The sequence below is a fragment of the Artemia sp. Qi Xiang Cuo genome, chromosome 2 (genome assembly GCF_049724085.1).
Source record: "Artemia sp. Qi Xiang Cuo chromosome 2, ASM4972408v1, whole genome shotgun sequence".
Taxonomy (NCBI): domain Eukaryota; kingdom Metazoa; phylum Arthropoda; class Branchiopoda; order Anostraca; family Artemiidae; genus Artemia; species Artemia sp. Qi Xiang Cuo.
Window position 1 is genome coordinate 28,730,308 of NC_142795.1, and position 15,840 is coordinate 28,746,147.

General features: G+C 34.7%; 1 protein-coding gene across 1 annotated transcript in view; it reads right to left on the reverse strand.

The window, feature by feature from the left end:
- Nucleotides 1-240: 240 nt before the first annotated feature.
- The window catches only part of LOC148955098 (fatty acid hydroxylase domain-containing protein 2-like), a 28,857-nt gene continuing 13,257 nt past the window's right edge, over nucleotides 241-15,840 (reverse strand). The window contains exons 3-6 of the mRNA XM_089100316.1: nucleotides 15,068-15,213; nucleotides 9,267-9,448; nucleotides 5,622-5,894; nucleotides 241-490 (exon numbers count right to left, since the gene is read on the reverse strand). Coding sequence (XP_088956442.1) covers nucleotides 346-490; nucleotides 5,622-5,894; nucleotides 9,267-9,448; nucleotides 15,068-15,213 — 746 coding nt within the window. The 3' untranslated portion in view covers nucleotides 241-345. The remainder of the gene's footprint in view (nucleotides 491-5,621; nucleotides 5,895-9,266; nucleotides 9,449-15,067; nucleotides 15,214-15,840) is intronic.

Genomic DNA, 15,840 nt, shown 5'->3' on the forward strand with positions numbered 1-15,840 from the left:
TATATATATATATATATATATATATATATATATATATATATATATATATATATATATATATACATATATATATATAAAGATTCTGCAGTCAAGAATCTTCGTTAATTAATAGACGGATGGATGGATATATGATACGTGTTTACTATCATACAAACCCGATTTATTCAAATTTTAGCAGGATTTCGAAATTCTTCCCTATAGGTTTTTGTCTTAAAGGCAAATTAATGCTAAGAAGCGGAAGATTGTGCAATTCTTTATTAAAGCTTAACTTACAATGCAAAAAAAACTAGGAACTAAGCAATCAACCCAGTAGCCTAGTGCAGTAGGTTAGATAATATCGTAATTTTACTCCTTATCTTTGCCAGAAGATGCTTTTGACATCAAATCAGATAATTTGAATCTACGTTTATAATAAGGTGATTGTCGATACTGTATGTCTGTGCCATGAATGTAGTCCAAAATTCCAAAAACCCCAAAACATTGTGTAAACCTGGAAATAAGAAAGAATTAATTGAGGTGTCTCACTAAAAGTGATATGGACCGCAATTCAGGCACGTCCGACGTATGATATTAAGGCTACGTACGTTCATCAACTTACGGTCTATGTTCCGCCTTTTTTCCCTCCATGTACCGTGATTTAGTATCTTTTTATGTATTAAGAAACGTAAACTTAAATGTATAGCTAAATGTTCACACTGAAAGAATTGGTGAGACAAGCAAGATTCGTCAATAGCTGTAGTACAACCTTAAATTCAGTCTTTTTTAATTTTTATTCAAATATCCCTTAAGTAAAGCTAATGAAGTAAAGATATTGCAGTTCTGCGTTTAAAACAAAAAAAAAGACACTCATTTCAACCCAAATTTGTCTTGAATCCGAGAAAATTTGGACCTTGCTCTATTAATACTTGAATTATATTATGTTTTTGCATAGTTCATCGCTTTTGATGACCGATCATGCGAAGTTTTCGAATTATAAACCACCCTCCGATTATCGAATTGTAAAACTATTCAAACACAATTTCTCTTAGTCTTTGGTTGCCATGGCTGCATTCTTATTTCATCATTGCCAGGTATTTTTTTTTTCATCTGTGCAGGTAATTTAAAAAACAAGTGCACTACAGCAAGAGGGGTACTATCAGGTGGAAGATGCAAAACATAGATCCTTCGGCGCTCCCATACTTTCCTTACTTGAGCCAAACATCGTTTGTCTTTCTGGTTCTACTTTCTACGTCTTCGGTATAATATGCTTTCTAGCACAGACAGTGTAAAACGATGGTTTTATGTGATTTTAAATACATGTTGTAACATTTACTGGCTAAAGAGATCATTTTCTTAGCTGAACCCTAAAATCCCTTCACTATAAAATTTCCAGAATGTCCTCAAGCGCCACCTATGTTCCAAATCTCCTATTTTTTTTCATTTCTCTGCTAAAGCTTGCATGCTTTACTATATACCAGTGAGATTTTACCCCTTCTCTCTTCCTAGGTGAGGGAGGGGGGCTCTAAAATAAAATTTAAATAATCCTCATGTGAACAAACTCAAAAGAGAGTTTATTGAAGCTATGTATAATGAATACAAAAATGAAAGCCATTATAGTAGGTAACGTGACGCCAACGAATGAACACCAGCGAGAATCAAAATCTCAAGCTTGCATCACAGAACCTAACTGAACATGGAGGACCAAACTGAACATAGAGAACACCACAGAACCAAACTGAACATAGAGGAGTAAGAAAAAGTTCAGGAAGAAGAAAAAAGAACTGAATCTTTACCCTTGGTTCCTTTAAGAAAAAAACTGCTGCAACGACTATATTCGTAAATTATATGAAAAAGCAGTTTTATTTGCTTTTGTGTTCACAAAGGATTTTTCAGTCAGTGGATTTTTTCTTCGAAAAACTTATTCCTTCTGGGGCCCTTGTTTTTTTTACAATAAATTGTCAGAAAAAATCGCTGTTGGTCGATAAAAGTTGAATTTCTTGTCTCTATTAATTGCTTGTCAAAGCAAATAAAATAACTGAAGTTGGCAAATTAATTGCTATGATGAGCAAACACTGCCCGTTTGTAAACAACTATGGTACAACTAAGGTTTGAACCGTTCCGATCTTGTTCTATGCGATGTAGCATTAATTTATCTATTATAAGAAACTGTCTTTTCGAGATAGTAAATTAAGTGGTTCATATCTTAACTATGCTTTGTATCTCAAGTTCTTCCTTTGTTTGTTTTTGAGATTGTTCAATGTTTTGATTGTGTTTTTGAGAGTGCAAATTGCATTAGCGTAACCGCGCGTAACTGCAACATATCTGTCAAATTTGGAATGCAAAGTTGTTTCGTCATCTAAAGGTGTGATAAATTGTCTTTTCAGTTTGCTTTATGTTAAACTGTGCGTGTAACCGTCACTTGCATCTGCCTGTGTGTACATATGTGGTTGCATCCCAAGGAAACAAAATCATATCTGTTGATAAAAACCTAAGATACATGAATAGCATTTCTTTTTCTTTGATTTTAATGCTCTTGCGGGGGAGCGAAAGAATGAAATCCTGAGAATTGCCTAAGATACATGAATGATAGTTATTTATTTTTCTCGGTTTTAACGCCCTTGCAGTGACGCAGAAAATTGAAATTCAAAGAATTGGTTAAATCAAAATTAATTTGTTTGTGACTATTGCCTATTAGTAATATATCTTTGTATCGTTTGCCAGCTGCATCTTACATGTTGGGAAATTGTTATTCTAAGTTTTCATTTTTCCTAGTTTCAAAAAGTTGTGCCTAAATGTTTGCTCTGACTGACAAATCATAAATTTTATACTTAAAAGTTGAGCATTATTCAATCCAATATATTACGAGCTGGATAAATAATCAACGCTGTAGCCGTCCACAATTTTTATTTTAACCATAAGTGTGACCAAATTATGTCCCAGGGCCGCCGAAAAGCAACGGAGTGGTTGATCAGTAAAGGAAAACGTGTCTCCCATAGCTTACTTTGTATCCCATTCCCTCATTTGTTCGAAAATTGAACTTTATAATCTCTGTTTTTGATCGAAAGTGATCAGTTGGAAACCAGCCAATTTTGATGCCCTTTACCCTGGACACTCCCTTAGCCTTCAATGTCATTAGTTCACAATTTTGAGACAGTAATTTCACTCAAAATTGTCAAAGAGTAAAAAGAAATGTGCTCCCAGAGGACACATGACCCATGATGCTCCAGTGACTAGCATTCCAAATTGTACCATTGACCCATTCTCTCAAATACATTTTAGTAGAAAAGTTGATCATGTTTTACCCTGTTAAAACCAAAATCATAGAAAAATTTAAATCTGTATGATTGGAACTACAAATTTCACTTATAATAACTCCACCACCCCCCCCCCACCCCCTTCTCAGCCTCCAATTTCTTATTAGAAAGTTAGGCATGTTACAACCTGCTTAAACTGGAATCATGCAAGGGTGTTCAATGCTTGTGCAAAATCCAGCCAAGTTTAAGTTGTTGACTGAGTTGCTACAATTGCGAGTTAAGTCCCGATTCGGTACAAAAATTTCGAATAAACTGTTTAGAACATAATGGCTTATTTCTAGGTTTTACTTTTTTATGAGGTCCAGGCCCGGTCATTACTCTTTATTTTCTATACTCTATTCTATACTCTAAATGATTTCCAGTAGGATATCTACCAAAAGGGAATAACAGATCTTAACCCCACTTGGTGGAAAGTAAGAGCTCGTTTCCTAGGTATCATTCTGATGATCATGACCCGATTTCATAACCGAGGAGAGTGAAAAGGGGTATTTTTAGAATCTTGTCATCAAGACACCTACCAGAAAAGATTATTGGATATTTGCCAAACCTGGTTGGGAGTGAAAGGCATAATTGTGCGTTTTTGGCACCTGAACACAATGTGTCCGAGCCAGAACGAGGAGGGATGTCCCATAAGTCTTCATCACGACGTAACCAGAAGAAGCTGTTGGGTCTCAAAAGAACTTGGTGGGAAGTAACACTTCATGTCCTAGTTATGTATTCTCCGAATCAATACCTGATCTAAACTTTTTGGCGTGAAAAAAGAAGGGGTACATAGAAATTTTTCGCCAGGGTAACTGCTAGAAAAAGGTTCCGAATGTCAAATCAACTAGGTTAGAAGTAAGAGTAACTGTTGTAGTTTTGCCTGTTGGCTGTCCACTTATTCGTGGTCCCTGTGGGGCAAGAGTTCCTAATTTCTTGCCGTCGTGAACCAGAACAGATTGTTGGATCTCATTCGTCATTGATGGAGAATAAAAACAATTGTCCAAATTGTGTGACTTCGTGACCCGGTCTCAATTATAACTCTGAAGGTTTTAGCAAAACTGTGAAAAATGAAAGTTAATCTTATTGTTGTGGATTTTTTTTTGGACTAAATCCCATCCTACCTCTCTTCTGGAAAAGGGTTTCTAAATTATTTTTATAAGGGCAGCCACAGGAAGAGGCTATCTGATCTCTACCAACTTGTTCACAGCGAGGCCCACAGGCTCTAGATCCAGATATGAAAGCTGTTGGACATAGGAGGGGAGAGAAAGTGAGAGTTACTAAATTCTTGTCATGAGCACCTATACCAAAAGGAGGTACTTGATGCTAGCCAAAGTTTCTACAGCGTAAGAACATGGCTCATAGTCTTGCCTTTTCAAAGTCCATGTCTTGTCTTATCTCTGAGTGTGGAAGTGAGGGGGGCATGGGTTTTTGCCATATCTTGTTAGTAGTTTAATTTTTAGGTTAGCAGGCTAAATTCAAGCGAACCCAGCCAACAGTTGCTTGTACAATTTTTGGTGTTCTTACCCCAAATTCTTTTTATGCTCATCAAAACAGATTGAATGTCAGTTAAATATAATTGAAGATCATTATAGACCTCTGACTTGAAAAATTTTCTGCTAGAAGAAAGTGCCGTATGAGTTTTAAGGTCGTGTTTCGTTTCTTGATTTAGGTGATTTAAAGGACAATAAACAGCTAAAAAAATATAAATGTATTAATAGTAATATATAAAAGTCTGAGGAAAAATCCATGAAGATGAATTACTTTAATACAAATCAAAATAACTCCCAATATGAGAATAGATAACATACAAACTGGTTTGCTAGAATTAGACAAAACGAAGTTTGCATAAATTTCTAATATTAATAATGATTTAATAATCAAAAGGTACCACAAAAAAAGGGGTTGGAGTATCTCATTTAAAATTTCAGTGACAAGAAGAACAAGGTTTTCACACATCTTGTAAAAAAAATATTTTCTAAAGAAAAAAAAATAAATGGTGATATGGATGAGGCGTAACAATGAGGATATACAGCTGTGATTGAGCGAGGGGGTGAGATCCAAGAGGATAAAAATGAATAGGGAAAATCGAGTTTGCTCAGAAGCTACGGATACAGTTCTTGGTAAAATTCAGACAATTTTCGTTTTCCTTTCTGCAAAGATTAGCTCTGCGGAGAAGGTAGATGTAAAGAACGTATTGAGGATGAGTTCTAGAGGTTTTTTTTTTAACTGCCTCTATTCTGTCCGACAGTTACTTGGGGAGACCAAAATGTTTGATCTGGCACACGTGCTCGAGTACCGAGTACATAAAGGATAGTAAATTCTCAAACAGTTAAGTTCAGTTCTTACTTCATGTGATGATAATCATGCGCTTCTGGTGTCGAAATCAAAGGTAGATGGTAGCCAGAGTGGTCATTCAACGTGTGAACAAGTGCCATAGTAAACCATACCCACTGTGTTGCAATATGAGGACCAACCAATAGAATTCCAATGAATGGTGGCAGTAGGTTTGATAGCACATGTTCAACAGGGTGGCAATAGATTGCTGTTATTGCTATAGGTGCAGTCCACTGATGATGCTGTTTATGAATATGCTTGTAAATCGCTTTGTGATGTAACAATCTAGAATAATAAGGATCAAATTGTTAACATATATAACTATATCTTTTTTAAATACTTTTATTCAACTTCGATTGTCTATGGTGAAGATAAGAAGACCAGATTTTTTAAGAATAAATACCAGTCTATAAATCTGGCAATTGCAATAGATCTGTCTTTTTGTCTTAACAAAATACAAATAAAATCAGACACCACGGATCATGGAAACAGATTTACTTCCAAAATTTGTTTTCTTCATTGTGTTTCCCCCTGGCCCAGTCTATTTGACCCTTAAATTTCACGCTGATTAGCCATATAATATTTTCTAAATTCACTCGTTCTGTAGCGATACAACCAAAGTTTTCATCCAAAACTTATTATTCCCATTTTCATACCCTGGTTTCGTCTACATTCAGTCACCTAACAGTGTCAAGCCGATTGAAGAAAAGCAATTTTAGGTCCCTTTTAGAGTGTCTTTTTAGGCATCTTCTTAGGGAGTTGTGTCTTCTTAGGTACGTTTTGTCCAGTCAAAAAGTCCAAATTACAAGCAGATCAAAGATACAAAGGATCCTTTTTTTGTGTTTCGAGAGTCGATAAAACCAAATTTTGTTTTATATTATTAGTCTTCCTTTAAGGCCCCTGGTGTCTCTACCTGCCTAGGAAGTTTCGAGTGGATTTTGAAAAACAATTTTTGGATGTTCTTGCGTCACAAGTTGTGAAAATCAATTCTTTTTCAAATTTCAAACATTAGTTCATGTGTAAGTCCTTTCTTCTAGTCTATCATACCCTGTAAATTTAATCCAACCCCAAAAAAAATTGGCCCGGTTTCAGGCGTCAAAGATGGAAATCAAAGTTGGTTTCCAAAATATTTTGTCTTCAATGAGGTCTAGCTGACCTTGTTTACAGTCCATTTAAGTTTCATGTCGATTAAAGACAAAAAAAATAATTCTGGAGCCCCCTTTCAAAGCCAAAATTAGTTTCAAACTTTTCTACATTCGGGATACACTTGGCCCAGGGAAATGAGAATGAAATTTTCAAGCCGATACGAGGCACGAAATTTGTTACCATTCTTCAGGTGCCTTATTCTCTTTTGTTGTAGGGTAATCAGATACGTTCTAAGTTCAGCAATTCCTTTTAATCTGGATTGATCCTTTCTGATTGGAAAAAAAAAGGTTTTTCACCCAATTTTCAGGCGATCTGAAAGTTTTCATTTTTTGTCTGTGGATTGGGGTTCATTTTACCCAGAGACTTACTGATATAAGTTTCAATCTGGTCGGGAAGAAATTTTTAGGCCCTTTTTCTTTGGTTAATTTTTGAGTGAGCCATATTTTTATTTTCATTTATTCCTTGTGTATTGGGCTGAAGAACTTGCAGATACAAGTCTCCGGCTGACTAAATATCAAGTTTTTTGGCCCGTTGTAGGGCCTAATTTTCGGAATGCAACCGTGATCTCAGGGGTAAAATTATAGAGTTTTGGGGCTATATCAAGCTGATTGGGGCTGATTACGAATACCTCATGACTATAAGTACTAAGCACTTGCTTGATGATTCTATACAACTACGTTCGTTAACTTTTCAATTTCGCTCAGACTAAGTCTGAATTTTTACTGAAAAAGTGCAGTTGTCTTCATTATACCTAGCCAAACTATTAAGTAATCTTTAATTTGCTATCAAGTTGCCAAAAATTTGACACCGGCTTCAATGAAGGATCAGTGCAGCCCATACTGATGTGTAAAAATAATAAGATCGCGGGAGCGACACCAGAAGAGGAAAAATTTTAAATTTAAAGTTTCTTATGCTGCTGGCCAATCATAAAGACATGCTGGCTATATCAGTTATATGAGCATATGCAGAATCTGCTATACAAACAGGAGCGTAAATAAGTCAACTAGTTCGCTACAATCAAAGCACTATATACAGACATTGTTAAATTTCTAACATTGTTAGCAACTGAAATCACACGGAATATTCACAGCAGCTTATTAAAGTGGTAAGACTTTTATAGACTGTGCTATCATGAAAATTTATATGCATCATAATATGCATCATATGTTTTTCAGTCAAACTCAAAACGAGCAGAAGTTAACATAAGTTGGGCTCAAAACCCCTATGTCTTCCCAAGGCCAGAACAAAATTTGCACTTTACTGAAAAAAATACAAATGAATATGCAGTGTCAGTTTAATATACATATACTGAAATTTAGTAATCAAAATGTTAATATTATTTGATTTATTAAAGTTATAAACGTAAAAACATTTATATTTTTTTCAGTAAAGCGCAAATTTTGTTCCGGCCTTGGGAAGGCATAGGGGTTTTGAGCCCATCTTAATTTAATTTCTTCTCGTTTTGAGTTTGACTCGGTTTTACTCAGTATTTATTTTAATTTCTGTTCGTTTTGTGTTTCATTTATTTATCAATGCTGATTTGTGGTAGTTTCACGCTTGGTAGATTATTTGATTTTATTTTTGCTCATTTTTTGGTTAATGGATTTTTTTACTTTTCTTTGAAAAACTTATTTTGTGGAAACAGTTTTTTAAATTAATTTTTAGAATAAACGGAAAGAAAAATCCTAAATATCCAGAAACAGTACAGACTTCAAAGGAAGAAAACAAATTGAAAATTTAATAATTTAGCAATGATTTTTTCTTTCAGAAATGTAATAAATGTAGATACAGGCCACCTACTTATAAAAATATGACAGCCTTCAGAAAATGAGTTTCAAATAATTTGCTACACAAAAAAAATACATGTGATTCAACTCAAAATAAAGGAACAAAGTCAGTCAATGCTACTCCAAAAATATTTCGCCACTTAAATGTGATTTTTTAGTTTTTTTAAATGGAAATTTTTATTGATTTTAGTTATGTTCCAAGTTGGATAGGACATATATTGGGATAGGAAATAGCTGTATGTTTGATTTTTTTTTCTTATCTTCGTTCTGCTTTTATTTTGTAATTTCCTTCATTTGTTTGTTGTTCTTTTTGGTTCTTAGCTGGTGGATGTTTACCTCATAAATCCAACCTTATTTTAAAATTTTCACTATCATGGGTTACTATGCACTGAGGGCGCTTTATTGCCTTTACAGGTGAAAAATCCACGATCTTTTTTAAGTTTGTCAGCTTCATTGGGTTTGGCAGAGATCATTGGTGACTTCTCCTTGATGCCTCAGGTGCCTCAGGAGGCACATATGGAGCTAAGGTAAGGTCATTGGGTTAATATTGTTTTTCTTTTTTTCTTCCTGATTTTCAGAGTCTTAGTTATTCTTTGCCAGTTCCACTTTAGAACTGACAATTCATTTATAAGAAATTTGCGAAGTCCTTCTTTCTAGCTCTGGCTAGAATTTTATTTTATATTATTTATTTATTTTTTGTTTGGTTGATTTTCTATACCAGTACCTGTGAGAATAGTAAAACACGATCTCTTCAATGAGACTTATCAAGACTAAATGGACGACAAATGTTGTAAAATCTGGCAGCTTAAAGATCGGAGGTAACTCTCTATGTTTGAAATTCACATGAGAGAAGTATGTGAGTGGTAACGTCACTACTATTTGATTGAACAGCACTTGCTTGATGACCTAAAAAAAAGAAACAGATAGAAACCATTATTTTTATTTATTACGTTTGGCAACAACATACTCTCTCTCTCTCTCTCTTTCTCTCTCTCTCTCTATCTCTCTCTCTCTCTCTCTCTCTCTCTCTCTCTCTCTCTCTCTCTCTCTCTCTCTCTCTCTCTCTCTCTCTCTCTCTCTCTCTCTCTCTCTCTCTCTCTCTCTCTCTCTCTCTCTCTGTCTCTCTCTTTCATATAGCCCTAGAAAGCGGGATTGAACTATATTTTTGGTACAGCTTTGTATGTGGGATTAACAAAAAAAAAAGAAAAAAAAAAGAAAAAAGATACCACATAGGTATTCGACTGACTGACGATATCCCAAATACAAAGCTGTACCACAAATATAGTTCAATCCCGCTTTCTAGGGCTATAATGAGAGAAAGGATGAGATGGGTACGACACAATTTGTGGATTAAGGGTGACAGATTGCCAAAGATTGTCCCTGTTGGCCAACCGTTTAGGGCCAATGCAGGTCGTCCCCGAATGAGATGGGAGGATTTCGTAAGGAAAGATGTAAAAGAAATAGGAATTTTTTTGGAGTGCATAAAGAGGGAGGCTCTGGATGGATTGGGATGGAGGAGGACCGTGTGTAGCTGTGTTAACCTCAGGCGGCTTGGTGCTACAGTGAGTTGTTAATAGTAGTAGTAGTAATGCATCTTGTAATGCTTGCCCAGTTTTATGGTGTCTGTCCTTTGTTTCACAATCCAAAAAGACACACCTAAAGCAGATTGTGTGTGCAATTTACCAGGACATATGGAATGAAAAATATCCACCTAAATTGAAAACAGACAATATGTTTATATATAGAAATCATGGAGGCCTTTAGGTCATACATCTGGAATGCAAGATGAAAGAACTTTCCAATAGGACAATGTTAGAACAAGTGATGAGGAAAAACGAATCACCAACAAGTGCTTCGTATGAAACATGGAACAGAAAAGAAAAGAAATATCCTCCAAAATTTAATCAAGCATTCGAAGGGATTTATGAAATAGAAAAAATAGAAATGTCGCTTGAGATAAGTCGGAAAATTGACAAAGAAAACTTAAGGAATATTATGAAAAAAAGAAGCAGCTTCCTCTACTAAAAATAATTGAAAATGGTAGTTATAGTGAGGTGGACCAAAGTTTCATACTCCTAGAAAGTTGCCTGTTGCCGCCAAAAGTTAAAGAACATATGTTTTTCTTTATGCATAATTGATTACCCACATAAGAGTCAAAATTAAAGATGAATATGAGTGGTAGTAATGGGCTTTGTAAGCTATGCGAGAAAAAACTAGACACGTAATATCTTGTTACCCCTATTCGCCTACTCGCTTCTTCGTCGGCTCGTTTTGGAGCGTATAGAATCCCTTTGATTATTTGTGAAAGAGATAAATTTTCAATAAGATACCAAATCCCTTCTATAGCAAATAGGCTAAAATTAAATAGTAAATTCAAAAATCTTAATAGCCGATCACTTTTAAAGACTAGATTAGTAGAATAGATTATTAACCTTTGATGACGGGGTGATTCTTCTTGATAATTTGTTTTTTAGCATTACTTTAGATTTTGCCGTGCTGGGGTAGCCTCCTTTGCCCTTCTTCTATATGTTAAGACGTGTTTGGTTTATCTTCTTTATCTTTATTTTTGGTGTACTTGAACTCATTGTAATAATAATTGTTAGCCTTCCTTTCGAGCTTAGCTCCCTGTTGGCTCTATTTAATTATTTGTGTTTGATTATGTTTTTACGAAATAAAATCTATCGATCTATCTTTGTCACGTAATGTTAGAATGTGAAAAACAAGAAACAAATGTAGCAGGACTGTGGAATTTGTTGGCAAGTGTTACAGGTAAAAAAGAGGAAGTTTATTTAGAGAAATCTGTATACCTAAAAGTACATGATGAGGCCTATATTAGGACAATAGTGTACGTAGTATCGCTTTTCGTTATTACACGTGGAATCGAAAAGAAAAGCATCAAGATTATGATGTGATAAATCGTGTGGAAACAGAATGGAAAAGGATAAGGATTATGAAGTGTAAGAAAATTGAGGACGTGTTTGGTATAAAGTAGAAGGGAATAGTTTTTGTGTCTTGGTGGGCAACGATGTGTTGTAAAAAAAGGCTTTTGCAAATATAAATTTATTTATAGAAAAATGCTATAGAATGACGAAATCACAGAAAAGCCCTTAAACTCAACAAATGGAAAAAAAAGATTGAATATATTTTTAGTAGTTAGTATGTAGAAATAGTATAGGATTTGTATGAATTTTTAGATTGTGGATTTTAGATTTGATTTAATTTTTTTAAATGATTGTTTGGAATTTATTTTAAATTAGTGGAATTTTTTTATATGTTGAGGGGGATACGATTCGTCTGGATTGTAAAATATTTGATTTTTGGTGGTTTTGTTTTAACGACTGTTGTAGCTACCCAATAACGCAAGGCCCAGAAAGAGTAGATTGTATTGAAATGTGATGTATTAAAAAAAAAGGTGTTATATTTTTGATTTTTTTTATGTATGTAAATATAGTGAAAAGTGTATTAAAGTTTTCAAAGAAAAGGGAATGTATTTTAAAGTATAAAAACGTATATACATTGTAAATTTGTATTTTACTGTTATATGTTATAGGCCTAATGAATGGGAGCAGCCCCTTGCCGCCGTGAGTAGCTAAAATGAGAATTTTGAAATTGTTGTATGGTAAAGTAATGGATGGAGAATCGTACGAATGAAAAAAAGATTTTAGGAAAAAGGCAGATAAAATATACTAGGAGACAAAAAATTATGTATGTGGGGTATTATAAAAATTGAAAGCTATAGAATATCGAGTAAGAGGTAAGATACATAGGTAGTAAAGTGAAGAAATAATAGAGAAATAGGGACGAATGACATTACAAATAAGCAGGGAGTCTTAGATCAAACACAGAGAAGAAAGAAACAGGATTGATTTTTTTTTTCAGGAGTACGAAAAGGAAACAATAACCGGTTTGATTCTATTCATTACATGAAGTATAAGTCAAAATAGTAGCTTCAGATTAGTTGCAAAATTCTCTGTTTTTAAAAAGCATTTTTCTGCCTAAGAAAAAAAAAAACAACTAAGGCTTCGTTCAAGCTGGCAAGCTAACAGTTGACAGTTTTACATTAAATTTAGATAGAACTATGAAAGAGCTGAAGATGAAAGTAGGTTCTCTACCCCCAGTGCTAATCTCCAGCCACAGTTCTCTAGCCTCTAGAAATATTAAAAAGAAAAACTTTGAGATACAAAAATAGAGCATTTTCAGACGAATCCAAGAGAGCTGCCATCTACTTTAACAAGCTGTTTCCCCTTGTGATTCTTTTAGGCTAGCTATTTTGTTTTCTACATTTGGGAAAGAGCCACAGAATGGTAGTGCATTTGCCTCCAAAACTTTAAAAGCTATCTCACTACTAAGGCAACTCGTTCATGACGTACACCAGTTAAAATTTTCTAGGGCCTTACAGCTAATTTGTTGTGATGCATACCGGAAAAAATTGAAACGACTGATTTTAAAAGCGAGCCACAAACTGATTCGTCGTAAAACAACCTAGAGCTAGAAAGTGAGCCTACCATCATCAACTTCTCGAGAAAAATGAATGCATGTTGCATCTTGTTGTAGCAAGAATCATGGAAGGAAATTCAACTGATATGATTGGTGAACTCAAATGGGCCTGAGGCCTTCCGTTTTCGTCCCACTCCTTATGTCACCAACTTCTAGAACAAACATAGGTATGCTTTAACTTTTTCGTACTAGAATTAGACAAGCATTCTCAGTCTGCATGATCGGAGGACGAAATGGGGCCTGCGGCATTTTCTTCTTGTTTGAACCAGCATCATACAGTGATTTTAAAACTAATGTCGTTGGAGACAAAATATGGGGTTACATGCACTCCAACATTCCTTTTAATCGGTCCACCTAGACAATTTTTCTTCATTCTGTGACTTTAAGACTACCAAATAATCATTTAGAACCATTCTGTAAAACGTCCCTGAATGGGCATGAGCTGAAGAGGTGCAACATGTCTATGTGTGTGGATTTGGTGGTAGTCAATGCTGGAGTGTGCGTTGAACTGAGGCGTTTTGAAGTTTTGATCAAGTGCCATGTATTGCATCAGGGGAATGAAGCGTTGAAGGGCCGGCAGTTTTCCCTAAGATTTGTTTCTTACTATACACAGGTTTTCAACCTATGAATGAATTTAAAAGCTCATTAGAGTGCAGTATTTGCGAACGAATAAGACCTTCATAAACTTTTTATCTGTTATACATGAGAAACCCAATCAAAAATTTAAAATAAGGTGATTAATGTTTTGCTCTTTAATAATTCAATGCTATTCCGTTAATTTACTTTAAAATTACCTCAAATTCTTATTAATGAAAGAGCTTGATGACATTTAAATAGGTAACAAACAGGCAGTGTCCGTGTAACTAAAGGCTGCTCAACCCAACCCGTTTAGCTCAACCTTCTTTCGAATCAACCCCTGTTTAACTCATTCTCCTTAATTCAACACCCATCGAACTCAACCCCCATCGAACTCATTTCTGTTGAACTTAATCCCCATGCAACTTAACCCCCATTCAGCTCAAGCCCCATTCAATTCAACACCATGCCAATTAAAGCCTTATTCATTTCACTCACATTCAACTTAACATCATTCAACCTAACCTGTTGCAGGGTTTGATTTGGATCAAGTCTGAGTTAAATGGAGGTTGAATTGAATTGGGATTAAGTTAAATAGAAGTGAGTTAATAGGAGGTTAAGTTGTATTGCGGTTCAGTACAATGGGGCTGAGTTAAAAAGGAATTTAAGCTAAACCGGGGTTGAGCTGAATGGGATTAGAGTTAGAGAAATGTGGAGCTAAATGATTTGAGTTGAACTGGGTTGAGTTAAACTGGGGCTGAGGCACAAAGGAGCCCAATAGGCTACTGGAATTCCATTGAAATGACGTTGCATAACTATAACATTTGTGAATGCTATTCTACTACACAATAAAGTTTTTCCTCTGCTCATTAAGAATTCACTACCTCCCGTGACATCCTAAAATGCTTAATATTGAAACTAAAATATTTCACTTGGTAGGAAACTTATCAAAATTATTAAGGTTTGTCGTAAAATCTTACTTCCCATGATTTTGGAGAATTGAGTACATAAATTTTAATATTTCCTCACTTTTAACAGTATTTTAAGTTCAATGTCACTCTATATGACATAGATCCTGTTCTTCTTAATGAAATCCGGTATTTAAAGCCTGCTTACTATCCACCTTGAAATTTTGCAAAATAGCAAAATTTTTATCATGTAATGCTTTGAGATATTAGTGTCAAATGATTATTTTGTTCTGCATCATTGAAAAAAAGTCTTTGCCCCTGAAAATCTTGTATCTTGAATGTTAACATTCTGTTTCACAAGGTGCTTCTGCTCTTGAATATTAACATTTTGAAAAATGTAGGTGCCGGGCAAATACCGTTATGTTTTACATATGATTTAAGGTACCCATATCGAGATTGTGTCCCATGTTTGGCAATCTTCTTAGGAATCTTAAAGAAGGCATTAACGTCATTTGTGCACTAAGATAAAGTTACCGAAAGTCACCTTTCTCAGGCGGTCGGGCTCCACTGGCTCGTTTGTTCCAGGTTGAATTTTTATCGCTTTTAAAGCTTTCGGACGCTCAAGGACCGCAAAGAAGAGGTAAATTAATCCAACAGTCCAATAAACAACGAATGCCAGAAATGTCGTTCCTGTGAATGAAATTAAAGTAAGCCAATATCATTTTTTTCAATAATTAGCATCTTTGATATATAATATCACGCCTTTGAAACATAAAAATGATTCGAAGAAAATTTGTTTCTTTTCTAGTCCCCGTTTCATGATTAAGGAACAAGTAGATGATTAACTAATAATGAATTATGTCTAATTTTTGGTACTCTGATACTCCGGCACAGAAAAAACTTTATGTATTCCAATATACACATTTCCATTTTTTGTTTTGATACTGAAGCAAAACCATTGGGCTTTGTTTTAGTCATTTATTTTAAAGTTTTAATCAAAAGTACACGCCTCATATAAATCTTTTTACTAGTCTTAATTTTCTTCTTTTTTGCTAATTATACTTTATAGCTATTCAGTAATTCTTATGTAATACTTAATAGTCATAATTATTTATTCTAGAAATTATTATAACTAAGCCATGAAAGATTAGTAGTGGAGGGGGACGAACCCTGCAAGACATGTCTACCAAGCACCAGGTTAGATTTCAGGCTTAGTTCAGGCTAGAACGGATGTTCCTTTACAGTGTTTCATGTACCAATATCAAACTCAACATCAAACGGATGTTCCATGTACAGTGTTTCATGTACCAATATCAA